This window comes from Adiantum capillus-veneris, chromosome 29, assembly GCF_014529385.1.
Source record: "Adiantum capillus-veneris isolate H3 chromosome 29, ASM1452938v2, whole genome shotgun sequence".
NCBI lineage: Eukaryota > Viridiplantae > Streptophyta > Polypodiopsida > Polypodiales > Pteridaceae > Adiantum > Adiantum capillus-veneris.
In genome coordinates, this window is record NC_140959.1 from 56,517,089 (window position 1) to 56,538,166 (window position 21,078).

The 21,078-nt window shown below is 40.7% G+C and overlaps 1 protein-coding gene across 2 annotated transcripts; it reads left to right on the top strand.

The window, feature by feature from the left end:
- Positions 1-18,902: 18,902 nt before the first annotated feature.
- Positions 18,903-20,522, top strand: LOC147419236 (uncharacterized). 2 transcript variants are annotated; one of them, XM_086505885.1, is made up of 2 exons: positions 18,903-19,025; positions 19,952-20,522. In XM_086505885.1, exons 1-2 carry the CDS (start codon positions 18,965-18,967, stop codon positions 20,377-20,379), a joined length of 489 nt encoding a protein of 162 aa, XP_086362011.1. In that variant the 5' UTR covers positions 18,903-18,964; the 3' UTR covers positions 20,380-20,522. The 2 variants fall into 2 exon arrangements, with proteins under 2 accessions (XP_086362011.1, XP_086362010.1); XM_086505884.1 differs by having other exon boundaries at positions 18,940-19,025; positions 19,931-20,522.
- Positions 20,523-21,078: the final 556 nt, after the last annotated feature.

The following is a 21,078-nucleotide window of genomic DNA, read 5'->3' on the forward strand; positions in this document are numbered from 1 at the left end:
CTTCTCCAATTCTCTCTCGCGTACATAATTGATAGGGAAAATTACCAAAATACCCGTGGAAATTCCCAATATACCCCTCAAATTTCAAAAATTCCCAAAATACCCTTGTATCTATTTTCGTTGGATTCTTCAACATTTTTTAATCTTCATTCTTGTTTGACAATTGAGATCGGTTTTTGAGTGCTTAGCATGTAATTTGTCACAAATTACCTCGCAAAAAAAGTGAATTATATCTAAAAATAATGAATTAATTCATCTCCAAAGCCTACGTAACCAACTCAAATTTTAGTTTTAGCATCTTGTATGGTAGACAATCACTCTTCTTATGAAAAGCTACAAATTATTATTTTTTTGAAGTAATTTACTCTCACAACCAGGGATATTTTGGGAATTTTTGAAATAGGGGTATTTTGGGAATTTCCATAAATTAGAGGGGTATTTTGGTAATTTTCCCTAATTGCTATTATAGAATCTTTTTCATCTTTTGAAACAAGCAGTATCTTGATGAAGCTAGTAAAAGCTGATTTTTCCTATCAAAGGAGGACATGTTTGTAGCCTAGGCTCATTACATAAATACCCGATTAGCTATTGCGAGATGCACTAACTTTTATAAGGTCTATTGGCATTGAACAAAATAACTAGCTGGGGTAAATTCAAATAAAGAGGGGAATCTCGGTTGATGCGGGGATGGGTGCGGAGGCCGTGGAAGCAAGAGGCGGAAGAGGGGGCATAGACCATGCAAGTAGGAGGCGGGACGAGGGGGGACACATGCATGGGGGCGCAAGTAGGAGGATACTGAAGAGGCAAGCATATTGTTTTAAAAAAGAATGTGCAGGCCAGGTAGCGTATGGCCTTACTGGCCCTTATGGTGTAGGGTAGTGAAGTTGAAATCCTCGTCACCTGCGCGCGGGTTCAAACCCCTCATTCCCTGAGAGAAGGGGATTGCTCGTCTTATGACAATGACGTTGAGGAAGAATCTTTGGAGGATTCCTTATGATAAAATGAGAACCTGCCTGTATGCAATTAGACTCTGTAAAGCAAGGGACAATCAAAAGTTTGAAATATTGAAAAGACAAGGGTCATTCACCAGCTATATAAGAATGTGTTACACCGTTAGTACGTTCTATTCGATTTGACCTATGTTCACCTTAAATATATTTTGTTTTGTTTGCCACTTGTTCATTGGTTTTGTTGTCCATGTATCTTAAGCAATTTACTATTGATAGAAGTGGACAAATTCTAGTGGTTGTGGGAGACACATATAGATTGGTATTTTTTAACATTTCACTTGGGTGTATAAGGTCAATGGTGTAGAGAGAGAACATAACTTCACATCACTAATGTAGATGGGATTGGGCGTGCAGGGTTGGCACACTACATGAGCTAGTATTGGAAATGGAAAAATTCACCCCCAAACTCCAGGGATGCATATGTCACTCTAGTACATGGCATGTGGGATGTGTACAACCATAACACTTTCTTAAAGAGGGTAATCACTTGAATTGGTATTAAAGACAATCGAGATTAACACCTCTTAATTCTCAATCTCATCATTAAACCACAAGTTGGCTTAGTCATTGGTATATAATATCAATCTATGTGTGATTAGTTGAGTGTGGGCACGTTCATGAACATTCCATTAAGCCACTACCCTCCTTCGCGAAGTCGCTAGAGATTACAGAAGTTGCGTGTGGAGATTATTGCATCTGTAGAGTTCTCCTATTATCCCCTCTGTTAAACAATATTTTTGAAAATCCATTTCTTAATAGCAATTGGACAGCTTAGTATTTGATCACTCTTGGTCTATACACCAATTGGTGGTTTCAAAGGTAGTGTGGGAAGGCAGTTCTTAGGAGGCAAAGGGGAAGAACCCAAATTTTCTTCCACATATTACGACACTTGCAAGAGTGGTATTTTTGCCATTACACTAGGGTGGATAAGAACAATAATGGGGTAGAGAGAGAACATAACTTTGCATCATTAGAAAGAGAGGATTGGGCATCTATGATTGATACAGTATAAGAGCTAAGATTGATTGCAAATGAAAAAACTCACCCCACAACTTTTGACATTAACACCTGTTAATTCTTAGACCCACCATCTAACCATAGTTCAATTAGTTATTAGCATATAGTCTTCTTACTCTATGCGTGGTTAGCTAAGTGTGGGCATTTTTATGAATATCCACTACTCTCCTTTATAAAGTTTCCATATATTTCAAAAGCTATGTATGTAGATTATTGCATATGCATTTTAGGATATCTCTTTTCATCCACTCATGTCAAGCCATCTCTTTGAAAATCCATTTCTCAAAATCCATTGGGCACCTCAGTTTTTGATCATCATTCCTGGTCCCTAAGCCAATTAGTGGTGTGCAAAGGTAGTGTGGGTTTTCTTAATAACTTCTATTGAGGTTCACTTTGTGGTAAGCTTCCCCCTTTTTCTGTCTACATTTCACAAAGATCTGATTGCATCGCATTGTGGGTGTGTGTACCAAGTCATCAAGAGATACCAGAAGAGCCCCTAGCCACTCCATTCGGATTTGATTAGCATGATTAATCAAACACACTAAATCTTTGCTAGACAAAGTGATATAACCTCTATGTTTTCCTTCTCAAACGAGAGGATAATTTCTCACTCGGTTAATTGACAATGGGTGTTGCTTATTGTTGGGAGCCAAAGGGGAAGAGCTTCAACCTTTTTCCGCTCGTTGTAGTAGACACATACTACATTGGTAGTTTTGTCATTTGACGGGGTGCATAAGAATATTAATGGTGTAGAAAGAAAGCATAACTTTGCACCATTAAAAGGAGAGACTAACACTACATGAGCTAAGATTGGAAATGGAGAAACTTGCTCAAAACTCTGGGGATGCATGTTTCTCTCTAGCGCATGGCATGTGGGATATGTGCCATAATAACAATTTCTTAAATAGATAGTCACTTTAATTGGTATCAAAGACATTTGAGATTAACTCCTCTTAATTCTCAATCTATGTGTGATTAGCTAAGTATGGGCATGTTCATGAACATTCCATTGAACCACTACTCTCCTTTATGAAGTTGAAGTATATTATAAAAGCTATGTGTGTAGATTCTTGCATGTGCATTTTAGGATTTCTAATGTTATCCACTCATGTTAAGCGGTCTCTTTGAAAATCAATTTCCCAACAGCCATTGGGAAACTTAATGTTTGATCACTCTTAAGTTCGAATGCTTCGTGGTGGTGTGCAAAGGTGCTGTGGGTTTTCCTACTTAGGGGCACTTTTGATCAATGTTTCCCTACCTATTTTTTGTCTTCAATTACTTTTCACCAAGATCGCGATTGCATTGAGCAAGTCATCAAGAGGTACTAAGAACATAATGGTGTTGAAACAAGACAATCTCTCCTAGGTAAACAAACCTCAATATCCTCCATATTTTCCTTGTCAAATAATCAAGATATTGCCCACTCGGCTATTGGCCCAATGGGCATTGCATGTACTTGGGTTGCCAAGGGAATGAACTTGAATCTTATTCCACTTAGTGTAGTAGACAAATACTAGATTTTTTATTTTTTTTTGGGGGGGGGGGGGGGGGGTTATTCACGAGGGTGGATAAGAACATAATGGTGTTGAAACAAGACATAATTTTGCATCATTTCAAGAGAAAAAAATAGTCGGGATTGGGCATCTAGGGTTGATACACTACACAAGCTAATATTGCAAATGGAAAAACTCTCCACACAACTTAGCGTTGATACACTACACAAGTGAAGTCTGGAAATGGAAAAACTTTCCACACAACTTTCTAAAAACACAATCACGTAATTAAGACTCCATGAGACATACAAACGTAAGGAGCATCCTCATCAATTGGTTGAATGTTTTAACCCTTTCCAAGCCAACTAAGGAGTCAAAACCTCAATTAGAGAAAACTTGTGGAGGTTATACATATGATCCCTCTATATTATGTTTTCTATCAGCCCTCTTGTGTGCTCTCCCTATTGCTTTCCTTTTGAAACACAATCTTTTTTGTATTTTAACTCACAATTGGATAATGTATTAAAGAGCTGGAAGGAAAATTCTCACTCAAAGTAATTGTGGGGGAAGATCGGTACTAATATGGTGTCCCTTGCAAATTCATTGATTGTTTTTCAACTTTTTTGTCAGTGATTGTGATTGCCCATGCTTGACTCATAATCTTTTTTAATAGATTGTGTTTTTCTAGAATATACATCTTGTTGAAATTACTTGAGAAAGAATTTGGAGACTAACCAGGTATTAGAGCTTTCTGTGGCGTCTCCTTTAATGACGCCCAATCCAATGAACTTCCAATCTCAAAGGCATGAGATTCAAAACCCTCCATCGCATTTGTAGGAATTTTGTGACCATGGACTTTCTAGAAATATCTCAGCAAGTTCTACACATCTATGGTATCTATCTCATGCATTAAAGAATTTCCTATCTACTTTAGAACTTCATCTTTGCTTGCAATTTTTATCACCAAGACTTGGAAAAGACGATGGAGAATCTATCTTCGTGCGTGAATTTCGTATCAACCTGTGGGAGTATGGATCCTCCCATGAGAATCTTACATCCAATTTCTGTTGTTTAGAGTCAGTTTGCGACCATCATAGATAATTAGGGCACTTTTACTTGTAATGGCATGTTACATTTTAAGCATTTACATAAGAATCGCGGTATTGATAGTGCTAAGCGGATGCGAGGGGTTTTCTTGTTCTCATCCTTGTTGGGTAAAAGGTCACTATGGTTGGCCAACCTAGGACATGGTCGGTCACCCATTTCCTTTACTAACATCCATCACTAACACATTATTCTATACAATGTGGATAATAGAGAATAAAGAGCTGCACAATTGATGTGCTTGTGCTCCTCCAAGTCTCTGTGTACTCTTCTCTTCTCTTTTTATCTCTCTTTTATGCTCTCCATCCCCACACAATCGTCCCTTTAAACAAATATCAGAGTGAGGTTTTAACAGCATTGTGGACCAAGCGAAGAGGCACGTGAAGATCGAGTAGTGCTCAAGAGGGAGTGAAAATTTGAGCTTGATTATGAGTCTTGAGCTTGTGCAGAGCTTAAGGAGTAAACTCCTGATTGATTTTGTGAGACAAGAAGTAGGGAAAAGAAGATTTCAACAGGTAGTTTCTTTTGTTTAGGCTTCAAAATGCAATTTTTTGTTAATATGTTTGTGTATTCCAGGGTTCTATCACAGGGTTTTGACATGTTTTCAGACATGTTGATGCAATTAAATTTCTAAAATTTTGATAACAGAGTTTTGTGGCAGCATGTCATTTTTTGTATTTGGGTTCTGAAACATAGTTTTTGGCATATCTCTCTCATACGGACTTGGATAGACATGATCGAGGAGTCTAGTTTGGTATTTTGACATGTTTTAGATGCATTGGTGATATTTTTGCAGCAGTTTGTAACAAATTTGACACATAAGAGTTGGGTCAGATTGATGTCTACACTATAGAGTATTGCATCCTATAAGTGTTTGAAAATGAACCTTAGACAAGGCTTTTGGGCAGAGACCATTTGGACAGTAGCGCATATTGTCAATAGGTCTCTTAGCATGCGCTTTGATTACAAGATTCTTAAAGAGATGTGGACTATATTAATATCACTTACCTGTCTTTGGTTGCGAGACACATGGTCATGTGACGATCATATAAATGCATCTTTGTTGGTTATGGTGCTGATGGTGAAATGGGTTATTTTCCATGGCACCCAAAATCTTGTAAGATTATTAGTATTTTTTATGTGACTTTTAATGAGTCAAAATGCATAGACAATCTCTTAAGGAAATCAAGTATAGAAGAGTGACATTTGAGGATATTACCTCTGAAACAATACAAATCGAGAAGTCTACTGATATGCCTTCCACTAGCAATGCTCATGAATGAGCAAAAAGCAGTAGTGAAATGTTGAGGCGTTCTATGAGAGCCTCACATCCACCTGAGTGATTTCAGCTAGGTGTCGCTTATGTTATGTTGACTGATTTGTGATGAACTATCTTCCTTCAACAAGAAACCATGAAAATGGATGACAAGTTGAAGTGGGAGCAAGCTATGCAATCGAGTATGACTTGATTGTGATGAACAATCTTCATTCAACAAGAAGCCATGCAAATGGATGACAAGTTGAAGTGGAGCAAGATATGCAATTGCGTATAACTTGATTGTGAACAATGAGATTTAGGACTTGGTGAACTTTTCCACTAGAAAGAATACTTCACCTTGCAAGTTTACAAGCTAAAGAGTATATCTAGAGGTGCTATGCCTAACTACAAAGCTAGATTAGTCGCTTAGGGATTTGCACAATAGAAAGGCATTGATTTTGATGCCATCTTTTTTCTTTATGGTCAAGATGACTATTTTGTGTATCGTGCTTGGATTAATAGCTATTGAGGATTTGGAATTGGTTCCAATGGATGTGAAGACACCTTTCGTTCATGTGTGTCTCCATGATGATGTATATATGCAACAATATGAGGGGTTTGCGGTTAAAGGTAGAGAGCACTTGGTAAGAAAACTAAAGAAGCCTCTTTATGGCTTGATGAAAGGATCCATTCAATGGTATCAAAATTTTGACTCATTCTTGTACTCGTGGTTATAAGAGAAGTCAATGTTGAGGATATGTGTGGTGGAGAAGAAGAAGAGGAGAGACAGAGGGAAGAGGTTGGGTGGAACCACACTTAGTCTGAGTGTGTTTGGGTTCCCTATTGCTTATATGAAGGAGAATGAACAAAAGGGTTAATATTAGTAGTGTATGGGGGACAGGCGGCCACTATGGCCCTTTACCCCAAAAATCTCCCACTTAAATAAAAATGCGTCCATTAGTGGCACAATTAAAGTTAGTATGTACAACTCTAAAGAATGCCAATATCTTCACCGTTGTATAATTGAGTTCACCCTACACTCATTAACTTGATGCAATGTGCAACTTGCTCTATAGCTAGGCCCTTTGTAAGAGCATCCACTGGGTTGTTATCACTGTGGACCTTGATAGGCTTCAACCACTTTTCCATCAACGCATTCCAAATGAAATGATACCTCACCTCAATGTGCTTTGACTTGGATTGAAACATGGGATTCCTTGCCAAAGCAATAAGCACTCTCATTACAAAATTTGGAACCTCATGAATACTCAAGTCCCCCACTAGACTTGCCAACCATATAGCTTCTTTACAAGCATCTGAAGCTACAACATACTCAGCCTCTCAAGTGGAAGAAGACGTACAATCCTAGCGAGGTGACCTCCAAGAAATGGTTGTTTAGGCGACTAGGAATATGTAGCCACATGTAGACCTCCTTTTGTCTTTGTAAGCTACCAAAGCGTAAGCACTTGCTTGTTGTACCCTTCAAGTACCTGAGGATATGTTTCACTGCTATTCATTGCTTCTTGCCAAGGTTAGCCATATCCCAACTAAACACTCTAAGTACAAATGAAATGCCTGGCTTTGTAGCTACCATAACATATATAAGACGGTCTATGGTTGAAGAATATGACACATTTTCCATTTCTGCTCTCTGAACATCCGACTTGAGAAGATCGTTCTTGCTTAGTTTCAAATATGACAGTAGTGGGGTAGTACTCACTGCCTTCCTCCCCTTGCATATTAAAATGATGCAAGACCTTGTGGATATTAAATACTTGAGATAACTCAAGAGGGGGGTTTCTAATCACCGAGAAAAAAAAATAGAGCAAAGACAAATTCGAGCAAATTGATACAATAGCAACAATGGTGAAAGGAAAAAATTATGCCATGCACATTACTTTCACTACACAAATCTAACACTCAATCGACAAAAAATGAGATTTTAGAACCAATATGAAAATTGAATACCTGAGGCACAAGCAATCTCTTCATACTTGATACATATACAATCCAATTCCATGTGGCATACCTCCTCTCAAAAATAGGTTGTAAAATATTTGGCAAGCTCCATTTAACTTATTACCAAAAGTTCAAGTCAAAACTTCTCGTCTCGCTTAAGTTTATTGCCAGCTTGTGCAGCATTCGCTTCTAAGCTACCTCTTAATTCTATGAGCCCTCTTGATTGCAAATTAATGATAAAATAAAGCTTGAAGAGGTGCCTTGCAGGACCTCCAAATTGATGCTTTATCTGATCATTTTGCTTTTGGAACCACTTTCCTTGAGATAATTTCTTGCCTAACGAGTCTATTGTGAGATCAATAGACAAAAACGATACGACCCAGAGCCAAATGCAAGTTCTTCTACACAAGAAAGGCCCAAGTCTCAGGTGCATTTTCCTGTTGGATGCAAAGATAAAGTCATAAAGAAAAAATTCCTTAAAAGCTTCTATAATGTTAGTGCTCTCATTGTTAACAACACCCAAGGCCATGGCACAACTAGAGAATCATCTAATCCTAGGATATCCATGCAAGATTGAAAGAATCTTTTAGTCCTAGCTCAGAGAATGGTGATTTACAACTTCCAAAGCCTGCGAGATCTTTTGCAACAATAGGTAAACAAGAGCAACCATCACAGGAACAAAGGTACAATAGAACTGTTTCTTCTACATGCCGACGTCTATGGTTACAATCCAATGTCCCTCCAATCTATCAGAGTACTGTCGTATGTGACTTAGGATAAATGTCAGACAGTAAGCCAACGTCATTAGTGCTATGGGGTATACCATGTTGGAATGAATCGAGAGTGTTGGTTTGAATCCTGACTTGTGTTGAACAGAGTTCGTGCTCATTCATAGCCAGTCCTAGTTTGTATCTTGAGCTATGTTGAACTGAGTTCATGCTCATTTGTAGCCTATGTTCAAACACGTTTGGTGGAATGAACTGCTTACTAGTTAATCTACTAAGCAGGTTGTCCCTGCGACTACATGGCAAGCTCTCAAGGATCCCATATCCTTGAGAGTCTGATATTTAGCAAGAGCCGGATTGTGTGGGCGTGATTCTATGGGCAAGAAGCAGCAAATGGACAAAACACAGCAATTGTAGGTGCGAGTGAGACGAACGACAACAAAAAATAAATCATTCACAAAAGCTTAAAATCCAACTCATTTTGACTAATGCTATTTGTTTCAAGGGAAAATTACCAAAGTACCCCTCTAATTTGTGGAAATTCTCAAAATACCCCTCAAATTTTAGAAATTCCCAAAATACCCCTCAAATTTTGGTTGGAATCTTCAAAATCTTTATTCCTTTTTTACAATTGAAATCCGTTTTTGAGTGCTTAGCATGTCATTTGTCACAAATTACCTCACAAAAAGGGTAATTATGTTCAAAAAATAATAAAGCAATTTGTTTGCAGAGCCTACATAACCAACTCAAATTCTACTTTTAGCATCTTGTATTGATAGACAATCAGTCTTCTTATGAAAAGCTACAAATGTTTTTATCTTTGGAAAAATTTAATCTCAAAATTGGGTGTATTTTGGGAATTTTGAAAAATCTAAAGGGCATTATGGGAATTTAGGACAAAATATTGGGGGTACTTTGGGAACTTTTGAAATTCTTAAAGGGGTATTTTGGTGACCCTACTCACACTGGTTTGCTTACTCGCGATGGCGTGGAGCAGCAGATCCGTTCTCTGAGCCTCATCTCTCACCAAATTGAAGGCTTACTATTGAAAACCACAGAACCATCTCTCTCTCTCTCTCTCTCTCTCTCTCTCTCTCTCTCTCTCTCTCTCTCCCTGCCTGAAGGCGAGCAAATGGTGTGGTGGGGAAGGAGGCAAAGCATCATGAGAAGGGGAGAGGAGCAGATGCAGAGGGAGCACGCTGACAAGGGGAGTGGAAGGGCGGAGGGCGAGCATGGTGAGAGGGGGATGCCTGGGTGGCTTTGAAGGCAGAGAGAGAGAGAGAGAGAGAGAGAGAGAGAGAGAGAGAGAGAGAGAGAGAGAGAGATGGCATAGATGTGAGAAGTGGGAGGCAAGAGCGGAAGCCATGGTGACCCCCCTCGTCAAGCCCATGGAGGGCAAGCATGGTGAGAGGGGGATGACTAGGTGGCTTTGAAGGCACAGAGAGAGAGAGAGAGAGAGAGAGAGAGAGAGAGAGAGAGAGAGAGAGAGAGAGACGTGGCATAGGTTTGAGAAGTGGGAGGCAAGAGCGGAAGCCATGGTGACCCCCCTCGTGAAGCCCATGATTGTGGAGAAGTTCAAGCACGCTTAGAGTGATCGCAAGATTTGTGTCAAGCTAAGAAGGTGTAGATCAAAGGGTATTAATTCACGTGTAAGGAGGAAATTCAAAGGGTGCCTAACATTGCAGGGTATGGCTCAAACAAGAAGACAAGGCATGTGCTACCCAATGGTTTCATGAAGTTTTTGGTGCACAATCCTGCTGAATTGGACCTTCTTATGATGCACAACAGGAAGCATTGTGTTGAGATTGCTCACATTGTTTCCACTTTGAAGTGGGAATCAAGGGACCTACTCGATTATTTCATTGCTAGGAAACACCCGCTCGCCAATTTGTATAACCCCTCAAGAGCATCCCTTTTACTATCTCTCTTGATACACATACCAAGAAAATGATTTGCATCCCCCAAATCTTTCACAACAAATTTTTTATGCGACGTTTGCTTTAATTTGGCAATCTTCTGAGTGGACTTTCCTACAGTTAGAATGTCATCTACATATAATATAAGAATGAGCATTGAATTATCCTTACTCTACAAATATTTGTAAAAGATCAATTCCATCAATTACATTATCAATATTTTCAATTTACTAACATGAAGCTTTTTAATGATCTTACAAGGACCACAATATCTTTGTGAAAGTTTGTGACATCTATCTACTGACAAAGTAGACTTTGAAGGAACATGGAGAAACACTTATTCTCCTTCTTCAAAATCCCTAAAGCATATCTTTTGATTTGCAGAACTTTTACCCTTATTAGTTGCTTGCTGAATCCTTTTCTTGGCTAAAGTTAGCATGCCTTGCATCTTGGCAAGAAAACTGGCGACTGTTGGAATTAGGGTTGCAGGGAGAAACGCACATAGTTGGAGAAGACGAAGGAAGCTTGAGGCACACAATAGAGAGTGTGTTACTTAGTATGCAATGGAAAGATAGATAGCCCTAGAGTGATAGGCGTATATACAATGCTCGGGGGGGAAAACCTCCTAAAGAGGGAAAAAATGCCCCGACGGTCCTAGTGTGTTCACACACATCACTACCACATGTATATGGTAACAAATCCCCCCTGGAGTGATGTGGTGAACGAGAGCTGGCACAAGAGTAAAGGGAAGTTCCATGCCCTGAGGACATGATCAGTCCATGAAGGGAGTAAGCCCAAAGCTTTGCGGAAAGCTTCAAGCTTCTCACGAGACAATGCCTTTGTGAAAAGATCTGCAAGGTTGTCCTGTGTTAGCACATAAACCAAGTTGATCTCTCCTGCTTAGAGCCTCTCCCTGACATAGTGGTAATGCACCTCAATGTGCTTTGTGCGAGCATGAAAAACTAGGAACTACCAATGCGCTCTGACTGTCAGTGTAGATAGTGTTGGCAGTTCCTCTCCAGCACCCAAATCAGCCATAAGGCGTCTAAGCCATACACACTCAACCGTAGCTGTGAAGACTTCCCTATACTCAGCCTCACAACTCGAAGTGGCCATAGTAGGTTGCTTCTTGCTCAACCATGATATACATGAACTGCCAAGCATGAAACAAAAACCACTTATGGACACTCACGTGTCAAAACAACCAGCCCAATCTGAGTTCGAAAAAGCATGTAAGTCTGGCGGTAATGATCCCTCCTTGGGATAAAACAAGCCAAGATGTAAAGTGCCACTAAGGTAGCAGAAAATCCTCTTGACAGCCTGCCAATGCTTAGACCCTGGGCTATGCATAAAATCTACTACCTGTGAGACTGCAAACTGAATATCTGGCCTCGTGTTGCATACATAAATGAGGCAGCCAATAGCAGTTTGGTAAAGAGTGACATCAACAGGATCACCAGCATCATGTAGACTCAACTTCAAACCTATTTCCATGGGAGTGGAAATAGGTTTGTAATCCTCAAGTCCAAACTTACATAGCAATGTCTCTATGTAACTTTTCTGACACAAGGCAATACCACCATCACACTACTTAAACTATATACCCAAGTAATGATGCAACAGCCCCAAATCTTTCATCTTGAAAGTAGCATTCAAATCGGCCTTAAATTCAGAAATATGTCTCTCATTTGGTCCAGTGATCAGCAAATCGTCGACATAAAGAACCACAATGAGAAGTACATCACCCTCTCGCTTTACATACAATGTGCTTTCTGTTGGACATTTACGAAAGCCTTGTTTGACCAAATGAGTGTCAGCTTTCTCATACCAAGCATGAGGAGATTGCTTCAACCCATACAAATCCTTCTTACATCTACACACTTTGTCCTCTTGTCCTTTTATGACAAAACCGCGAGGCTGCGTTACATAAACTTCCTCAAATATGTCACCATTCAAGAAAGCAGTAACAATGTCTGATTGATGTACATCCCAACCAAAATGAGCTGCCAATGCACATAGAAAACGCATAGTAGTCATACGACAAGTATGAGCAAAAGTCTCTTCATAATCTATGCCTTTTTTCTATGCATAACCCTTTGCAACAAGTCGAGCCTTATGGCAATCGATTTCACCATCGGGCTTGCATTTCAACTTGTAAACCCACTTTGTACCAATGTCCTTTTTGCAAGGAGGCAAATCACATAAAGTCCATGTGTCATTTTCTATAAGTGCATCATATTTTGATTGCATGGAAGCCATCCAATTTTCTGAATTCTGTGATTCATCAAAACATAGAGGCTCCTCAACATCATGTAAGCTAGATACAGCCAAAGCATAACAATCTGATGCATAACATGCATGGCGAGAGCGTGAACGAGTACGACTAGACAAAGGTGCATCCAATTTACTATCACGCAGAGTGTGCACCATCCATTTTGGCATACCTCTAGCCTGCTCATTTTTAGCCCTTTCCTCATCAAGTACATCATGTACATCTGCATCAGTAATAGGTTGATCTGTAACATTTTCAAAAACCCCCATAGGCTGTACATTTGCCTCATTGGAAATTACATTCGTATGTCCACCACTGAAAAGAGGCAACAAAGTGTTTTAAATGTCCTATGAGCTTACATTACTGTCTCTAGTACATAACTGCAATGGTTGAACAGAATCTTCCACAAACTCTACATCCCGTGAAACCAGAATACGCTTTGTTTGCTAATGATATAACCTATAACCTTTGCTTTCAACACATAACCAACAAAAATACATTTGACATCCTTATCATCCAATTTTCTACGCTGTGTTTGTGGCACCAAAGCATATGCCAAACAGCCAAAAACACGCATGTGCTCAATAGAAGGCTTTCTATCATGCCATGCTTGATATGGAGTAATAGACTGCAAAGCTTTCGTAGGACACCTGTTAAGTACATAAGTGGCACACATGATGGCCTCAAACCAAAAAGAATGCGGCAAAGCTTGACTTTTGACCATACATCGTGCCATTTCCATTAGTGACCTGTTTTTCCTCTCAGTAACACCATTTTACTGAGGTGTATAAGGCACTGTACATTGGTGTTTTATCCCACGACTAGCCAGAAATGCATTAAATTCATGAGACATATACTCCCCCCCTCGATCGGAACGGAGGGTGCCCATAGTACATTTCGAGACATTTTCAGCCATAGTCAGAAATTGTTTGAAGCATATAAAAACTTCGGACTTCGCTTTAAGCGGAAATACCCCTACATGCCTGGAGTAATCATCAACGAAAGTCACGAAGTAAAGGTAATTGCCCAAGGACGGAGTTTGCATGGGCCCACAAACATCACTATGCACAAGCTGCAACCTACATGTGGCCCGAACTATACCATCCTTTGAAAACTTAGAACGCTGCATCTTACCCAAAATACAGCCTTCACAAACATATTTGATAGGTGCTTCAAGAGGCGGCAAAGAAGCAACCATATCAGATTTCTGCAAACGCAGCAAACTGGCAAAATTCAGATGACCAAAACGTGCATGCCAAAGTTTTGGATCTAAAATAGCCCTTGAATCTACAACAGCATTTGCAAAATTTTGTCACAAAGTGACCTTATACAGCCCACGGCACAAAAGGCCAGATGCAACAATTTCATCACCAAAACTGAGATCATGAATTGTACATTTGTCATCCACAAATTTGACTACAAGTCCAAGTCTAGCAAGTGCGAATACAGACAAGAGATTCTTCTTGATCCCAAGTACATAAAGTGCATCAACAAGTGTGAAGGAACTACCATTTGTAGCAGTAAGCACAATCTTTCCAACTCCCTGAACCGAATAAGAGGCATTGTTGGCACAAGTGACTGAATTCCCATGAGGGACAGACTCGAGAGAGGTAAACAATTCACGATGTGAGGTAATGTGCTTTGTAGCACCACTGTTTAAATACCACAGGTGTGAATTTGCAGCAATTGACAAGCGTGCATCATGGACAACAGGATTGTAAGTGCACTCTGCACTAAAAGCCCATTCTGCATCAACATTAGCATTACAGTCTCCTTTCACAGAAGACTCAACAATGGCTGCATTTGTAGTGGAACCACCCTCTTTCTTCTTAGCCTCTTTGGCTTTCAACTTAGGACATGATTTGATCAAGTGATCATTAGCTTTACAATAATGGCAACGCATCTTCTTTTTTCCCTTATCACCAGAATTTCCAGACGAATTGCTGCCAGCAGAAGCATTAGGAACAGAAGTTTTGCCACTCGCAACCAAACCATAAGAAATGGCCGCATTGTTGTTACCACCCTTTCTTTGAGAAGCAATAAAAGCCTATTCAACTACACGCTCCCTCTGTTTTTTCTGGAAAGTGACTCTTGCAACAACAATGTGCATAATACATCAAACTTGACAACTTTAGGATTTCCTTGGGTCATCAGTCACCAAGTACTAGCAAAAGTCTGGTAGGAATCTGGTAAGGCATCAAGAACAGTCTGCACAAGGAAACTGTCTGAAATGACTTCACTTGCAGAAATAAGTTTCTCATTGATATCCTTGACATCAACAAGGAAAGTATCCATATCATCTTCCTCATGCATAATCTTTGACTTCATCTCTTTACGCAGCAAAGCAATTTTAGCCTCATTGCGGCTTGCATAAAGACCTGCTAGAATATCCCAAGACTATTTTGCAGATTTTGCTGAATGAATGTGAGGAACAATGGTGCGCTTCACAGACAACGCAATCAATGCATGAGCCTGCGCATCCTTTACATCCCAACGAGCTTGTTCTACCGTAGGCAAAACAACGCTAATAGTAGCAATCCTTGCAGCAAGACCTGCAACATCCTCAACATCGCCTACATCCTTAGAACCAGGACGTACATCAATGCCCTGCACAATGTTCCAGACGCCCTTTGACACAAGAACATGTTGCATGAGCCTGCGCATCCTTTACATCCCAACGAGCTTGTTCTACCGTAGGCAAAACAACGCTAATAGTAGCAATCCTTGCAGCAAGACCTGCAACATCCTCAACATCGCCTACATCCTCAGAACCAGGACGTACATCAATGCCCTGCACAATGTTCCAGACGCCCTTTGACACAAGAACATGTTGCATCATATAAGCCCACATAGGATAGTTGTCCCCATCCAACCTGTCCTCAGCAGCAAACATCTTGAACACATCTGTGTTGTTGTCAGCCATGGTAAATGTTGCACCTGATGTGAAAACTACCCAAAAATAGGAGAAACGGAGCGGGAACAAGACGTGCTATATAGCACAAACCGTAGAAGACTATAAGACACCTATCATGCAAAACACGGCACTGACAAAATTCTGCACAAAATGATAAAATAGCATGCGCAGTACTGTCTGTAGTGGAAACGAAGGCCGAAATGAGCCCGAATTAAAAGTCTGAGCAGACTGAGCATTACGAGCACACCCAAAATTTTTGTCGACTTACGAACGCTTGCCAAAGCTCACTGAAATCGGAGAAAGTGAGCAGGCGTGTGCTGGAGCAACTGGCGACTAAGCCCGGGAGGACGCAACCTGCTCTGATACCAATTGTTGGAATTAGGGTTGCAGAGAAACGCACACAGCTTGGAGAAGACGAAGGAAGCTCAAGGCACACAATAGAGAGTGTGTTACTTAGTATGCAATGGAAAGATAGATAGCCCTAGAGTGATGGGCGTATATACAATGCTCGGGGGAAAAAACCTCCTAAAGAGGGAAAAAATGCCCCGGTGGTCCTAGCGTGTTCACACACATCACTACCACATGTATATGGTAACAGCGACAATAGGGCAACTATCCTAAGAACCTAAAGTTCCTAGAGCTAGAGGAGTCATACCGTAATTCATTTCAAATGGTGTAAATCTTGTAGCTCGTTGTGGACGGTTATTATAAGAAAATTCCAACAATTAAAGATAAGTATCCCAATGTGTTTGCTTGTCAAATATATATGTTCTTAACAAATCTTCTAAAATCTGATCACGCTTTCTATTTGACCATCGATTTTAGGGTGATCATCGCTACTCATACTTAAAGTGACATTCAACTTAGCGAACACTTGTTGCCAAAAATATTATGTGAACTTTTGATATTGTAAGAAAAAATGGATTGAGGTAATCCATGAAGTCCAAAAATGTTTTGAATAAATAAATGTGACATGTGGAGCTACCATAGTCTCTACAGTAGGAATAAAATGACCCATCGTGCTCAAACGATCAACCATTAGCAAAATAGAGTACTTGGCTCTTTGAGTTCTTGGTAGTTCCACTATGAAGTCCATAAAAATACTTTGCTAATTATATTTTGGAATCTGTAAAGGTTGTAACAACCCATGTGCCTTAACTCTTTTTGCTTTGTTAACCTGACACTTAAAACATTCTGCGAAATACGTGTGGACTTATCACTTGAGATGCGGCCACCAAAATGTGTGCTTTAGTAACTGTAAAGCTTTATCTATGCTAGGATGGCCTAGACGAGGACTATCATGGAAATCATCCAAAACTTTTCCTCTTACTTCTTGTGCACAAGGGCAATAACTCTTCCCTTTCCATTTAAGAAATCCACTTGGTTGAGAGCTACTCCATGAAGTAGACAAAGCTACCTCATCAAGAGCAATGCATTGTGGATTGATCCTAAACCTTATTGATTGCAAATAAGCGCCTTCTTGTATTGCTTCATTAAGCTTTCCATCTTGATTGCATCACCTAGGTCACAAGGAACACAAAGATTGTATGGTACCAAGTCTCTCTTGATGGAAGAACCACATAAATCCGGTCCTCAACTGCTGTCATGTTCTCTAAACCCTCTCTCTTGAAAAAGTAATAGCAAAGCCTCTCTTTGGTGAGATGGAATTGAACTTTTATCTCTTGTAGGTATAAAATCTCGTTCCCTCAAACTTAGCTAAAGTTGTACCGAATTAGATAGGGACGTCTTAGGGTGAAAGCATGAGTGGGGGCATTTCATTTGGCAATGCAGACCCTCACGGTCGAGCTCAAGAACGGACCCTATAGAGCAATTATTCGAGCTGAGCCAATTTGATGCCATGACCTGGTAGCTACAAATGCGAGCTTGGAGATATTACGAAAAAATGTTGCAGCTCCAATCGATGTTCTCTACCTCAGGTGGCACATGCGCCCCTTTGTTTGCCTCACATGTCTCGTGTTGCCACGTGGTGCTGCTCCCCATCCAACCCTGCCATCTGTTTAAATACCCTACACCCCCCCCCCCCTCCTCCTCTTTTTACTTGTCACTTAAAGCGTCGGCCCACTAGTATCTTGCTTGATTCCGATGAAAAGGAAATGTGTGCCAACCTATATTTGGGAGGTTAGGTGATGAGATTGATTTGATACTTCAATTTTCCTAACATTGAGAGGCAATGTGAAGAACCGCTGTGGGATTTCACTGCTTAAGAATAACAGTGTTTTGATATGCCATAGTTAATTGTGCTCCTTGTCACCTGCTCTAGATGGCATTTTGATACGCTCTGTAGGTGCCACCGCCTAGGTTTGCCTCCGGCTCTGCACAACTGCCTAGGTGGAGGAGGAGGACGACGAGGCTTGGTTCTGCATGCCTTTTGAAATTCCCTTCTTCAGTGCCGCCAAATCTGCCGCCTAAGAGCACAAATTCTCTGATACCAGTTGTAGGGGCAACGTGGCTATGTAGGGTGCCAACGAAGAGAGACCATGGCGACTTGAGATGGTGTGCAATAGAGACAGGGTACGAGAGGAAGAGAAAGAGCAGTATGACACCAATACAAAAGAAAGACACAACTGACCTCCCGGTTTCACCTGAGTGGGACGGAAAGACTGTTGGTCAATAGAGTGATAGAACAACTAGACAGATATTGGATACCTCCGAGCGAGTCCAAGTTTGAATGGAAAGCATGGCGTGGGTCACCCACGTGACTAAAGGGCACGGGGGCTTCAATGAAGGCCTCGTCATGGGATCGACCGACAGACGTAGCATGCGAGAATCTCGAGGACAATCAACGTCCAACAAAAAAGTGAGGTCAACGTCCCCCCCAAGGTTTGAACCCACAATCTTAACCATGGAAATTCGGTGAGCTAACCATGCATGCGCATGCATTTCGTTGTCACAAAGGCGAAAAATAAACTATATAAGATAAACTCCTACAAGGAAAAGTAAACTAAGACAGAAGAAGTTAACTCGAACACGTTTGTTTAAAATCGGACGATCAAACCTACCTCGTATTTTATGTGCGTAACTCCTCGCCGTGGATCCCATGACGGGATCTTCACTGAAAACCCCCTGTTCTTTAGTCCTAAAGGTGGGCCACCAACAAAAGTTTTCTGAAGCCTTCCTTTTAGGACAAGTTTGAAAGTCATATGTTGGAGTTGGGAAGTTATTGACCAGGCCGGGACTGCGGGAGCTTTCGAGTCAAGAAGAAACATCCTCGAAGTTACTCTCTGAACTTTGACGGTAACTACTCCCCATCTCTGCATGTGCATGCCATTTCCACCATGCACAGCACCTCCCTCCTCCCTCGCGCTCTAATCTGCATCTTCATCTTCCTGCAAGCTGGTACCTTTCTGCATTCCTTTCTCATTTCTGCATGATTGAGCGCATTTGGTTTAGAATTCCCTCTGTTGTAATCATCACGAATGCAGACTTTTGGAGTTTTTTTCGTGTGTAGAAGCAGGCATCATTATGCGTATGGAGCTACATGATGATACGTCTTGTTAGGGAGGGCAGTTTCAAAAAGAACGGGTTTTAGATGTGATTGAACATGAAAGTATGCAGGAAATTTAGGAGAGGGACACCCTCAGTGGTTGAGAGGCAGAACTTGGTGTAGGGCTGGGATGGTAGACTCTGTTCCAAAGAGAGATGGTGGGCCTGGCAGTAGCGGAGGGTTTCCTTCTGCCAATATGTGTGTGCCCCATCCGCAAACGCACCTCTGCCCCTCCTCCCTTCCTCTTCCTGATTTGAACCAGCCATAGGATGAATCTGCCATAGTAAGGATAAGGTGTGTATGCCAGTTCTCAAAGATTGGAAGCGACACAATCACATGCATAAGCAGAAAGGCTGTTCAATAATTCATGAGTTTTGAGTTGAGGTGATGAGAAGCAGAGTATGCACAATGCGCAATACGCACGGACCCCTTGATTATGTTTCTGTTCTTTACCTTAGTGGCTCCAGCCCTTTCTATTGCAGAGATTTTGGCCATTGAGATGGGGTGCCAGAAATTTTTGACAAAGCTCGAGAGTAAATGGGAACAAGTTGAATGAAATTGGGAGGCACACTCAATGGTCTAGTAAAGGTTTTAGTTCATGAAATAATACTATTTTGTGTCAGGATATTCGGTATGCAGGTTGCGGATGTTTTTGTTTGTATTGAATTGTTCGATTTTCAGCAAACCTTAGAAACATTTGAAATCTTGTTTCTGAAGATAACAAACAGAGATGCACACTCTATTCTTTTAAATGCAGGTCTTTTTTTTTACCGATCAGATGCAGGAAGCGACGAGGAAGCGACGTGCCAAGGGAAGAGCTCCATTTTAATAGAGCAGCGCGACTTGCAGTTTAATCATCCAATCACTGCCTTCACAGCAACTGTAGAATGTGCATGCTTTGCCACAGACATACGACTAGTGTGTGGTTCCGAATGGACCCAAGCTCTCGTGAATGCGACAGATCTTAGCATTGGAGGCGATGGCATTTGCCTACTTCTTCCAGGAGCATCCCTAGCCCCGAATGCCTCTCACACATTCCTTTATCAACATTCCCCACCTCTTGATATTCATTATATGGATGCCATATTCTCCAACTGCACATCGACGTCTAGTTCGACACACTTGATAGCATTGGTGAACTATGCAGGTGCTATCATCATCCTCATCCATACGCTGCTGTTGGCATTTACCGTTATTGCTTTGTGAAATAAAGGGCGTTTTCTCGAAGAGGTTGGACTCCTTAGTATGCAAAGAGAGAGTGTTGTTTGGAGAAGATAAATAGTCTGCCATTACCAATGTGTGTTCCTATCGGTATTTATGGAAATCCGACACTTGGTTCAGTTTCTCCAGGCTAAAGTTTGGAAGATTCTGGGCAAATTTTAGCTTGCCTCATAGACGATTTGGAATTTTTCATGTGGATTATAGTGTAATACTGGTGAGTCCTTGATTTATTTCACTGTAGTGTAAAACCCTGTGGCGGTGACTTTTCAAAATGGGTATCTTATCACGTGCGGTAGCTTGAGAGGATTATTAATAGTCCAAAATGTATACTTTTATGTATACATTAGAGGGGGGTGGGGTTTTAAAATAAGCCTGCAATGTAATTGTAACCTCTGTATATGGGCATTATTAATAATCTCTTAAACGTACGTGATATAGGGAGCTTTTGATGAGTGATCGCTCTTGCACACCTTCTTAGTGTTTTAGAGAGTCTTCTATGGTGAAGATCATCACCCACATTGTGCCAAATGGTGTCTTGTGCCATCTTACATTTAAATTGATTTCATAAGGACTTTAAGATCCTTAAGTATTGTAGAGGGTGGAGCTTAAGTTTGAATGCTTAAGCTTGCTTGCCTCAAGGTCAAAACTCTCAGTTTCTTTTCAAGGGTGACCTCAGCTAGATTT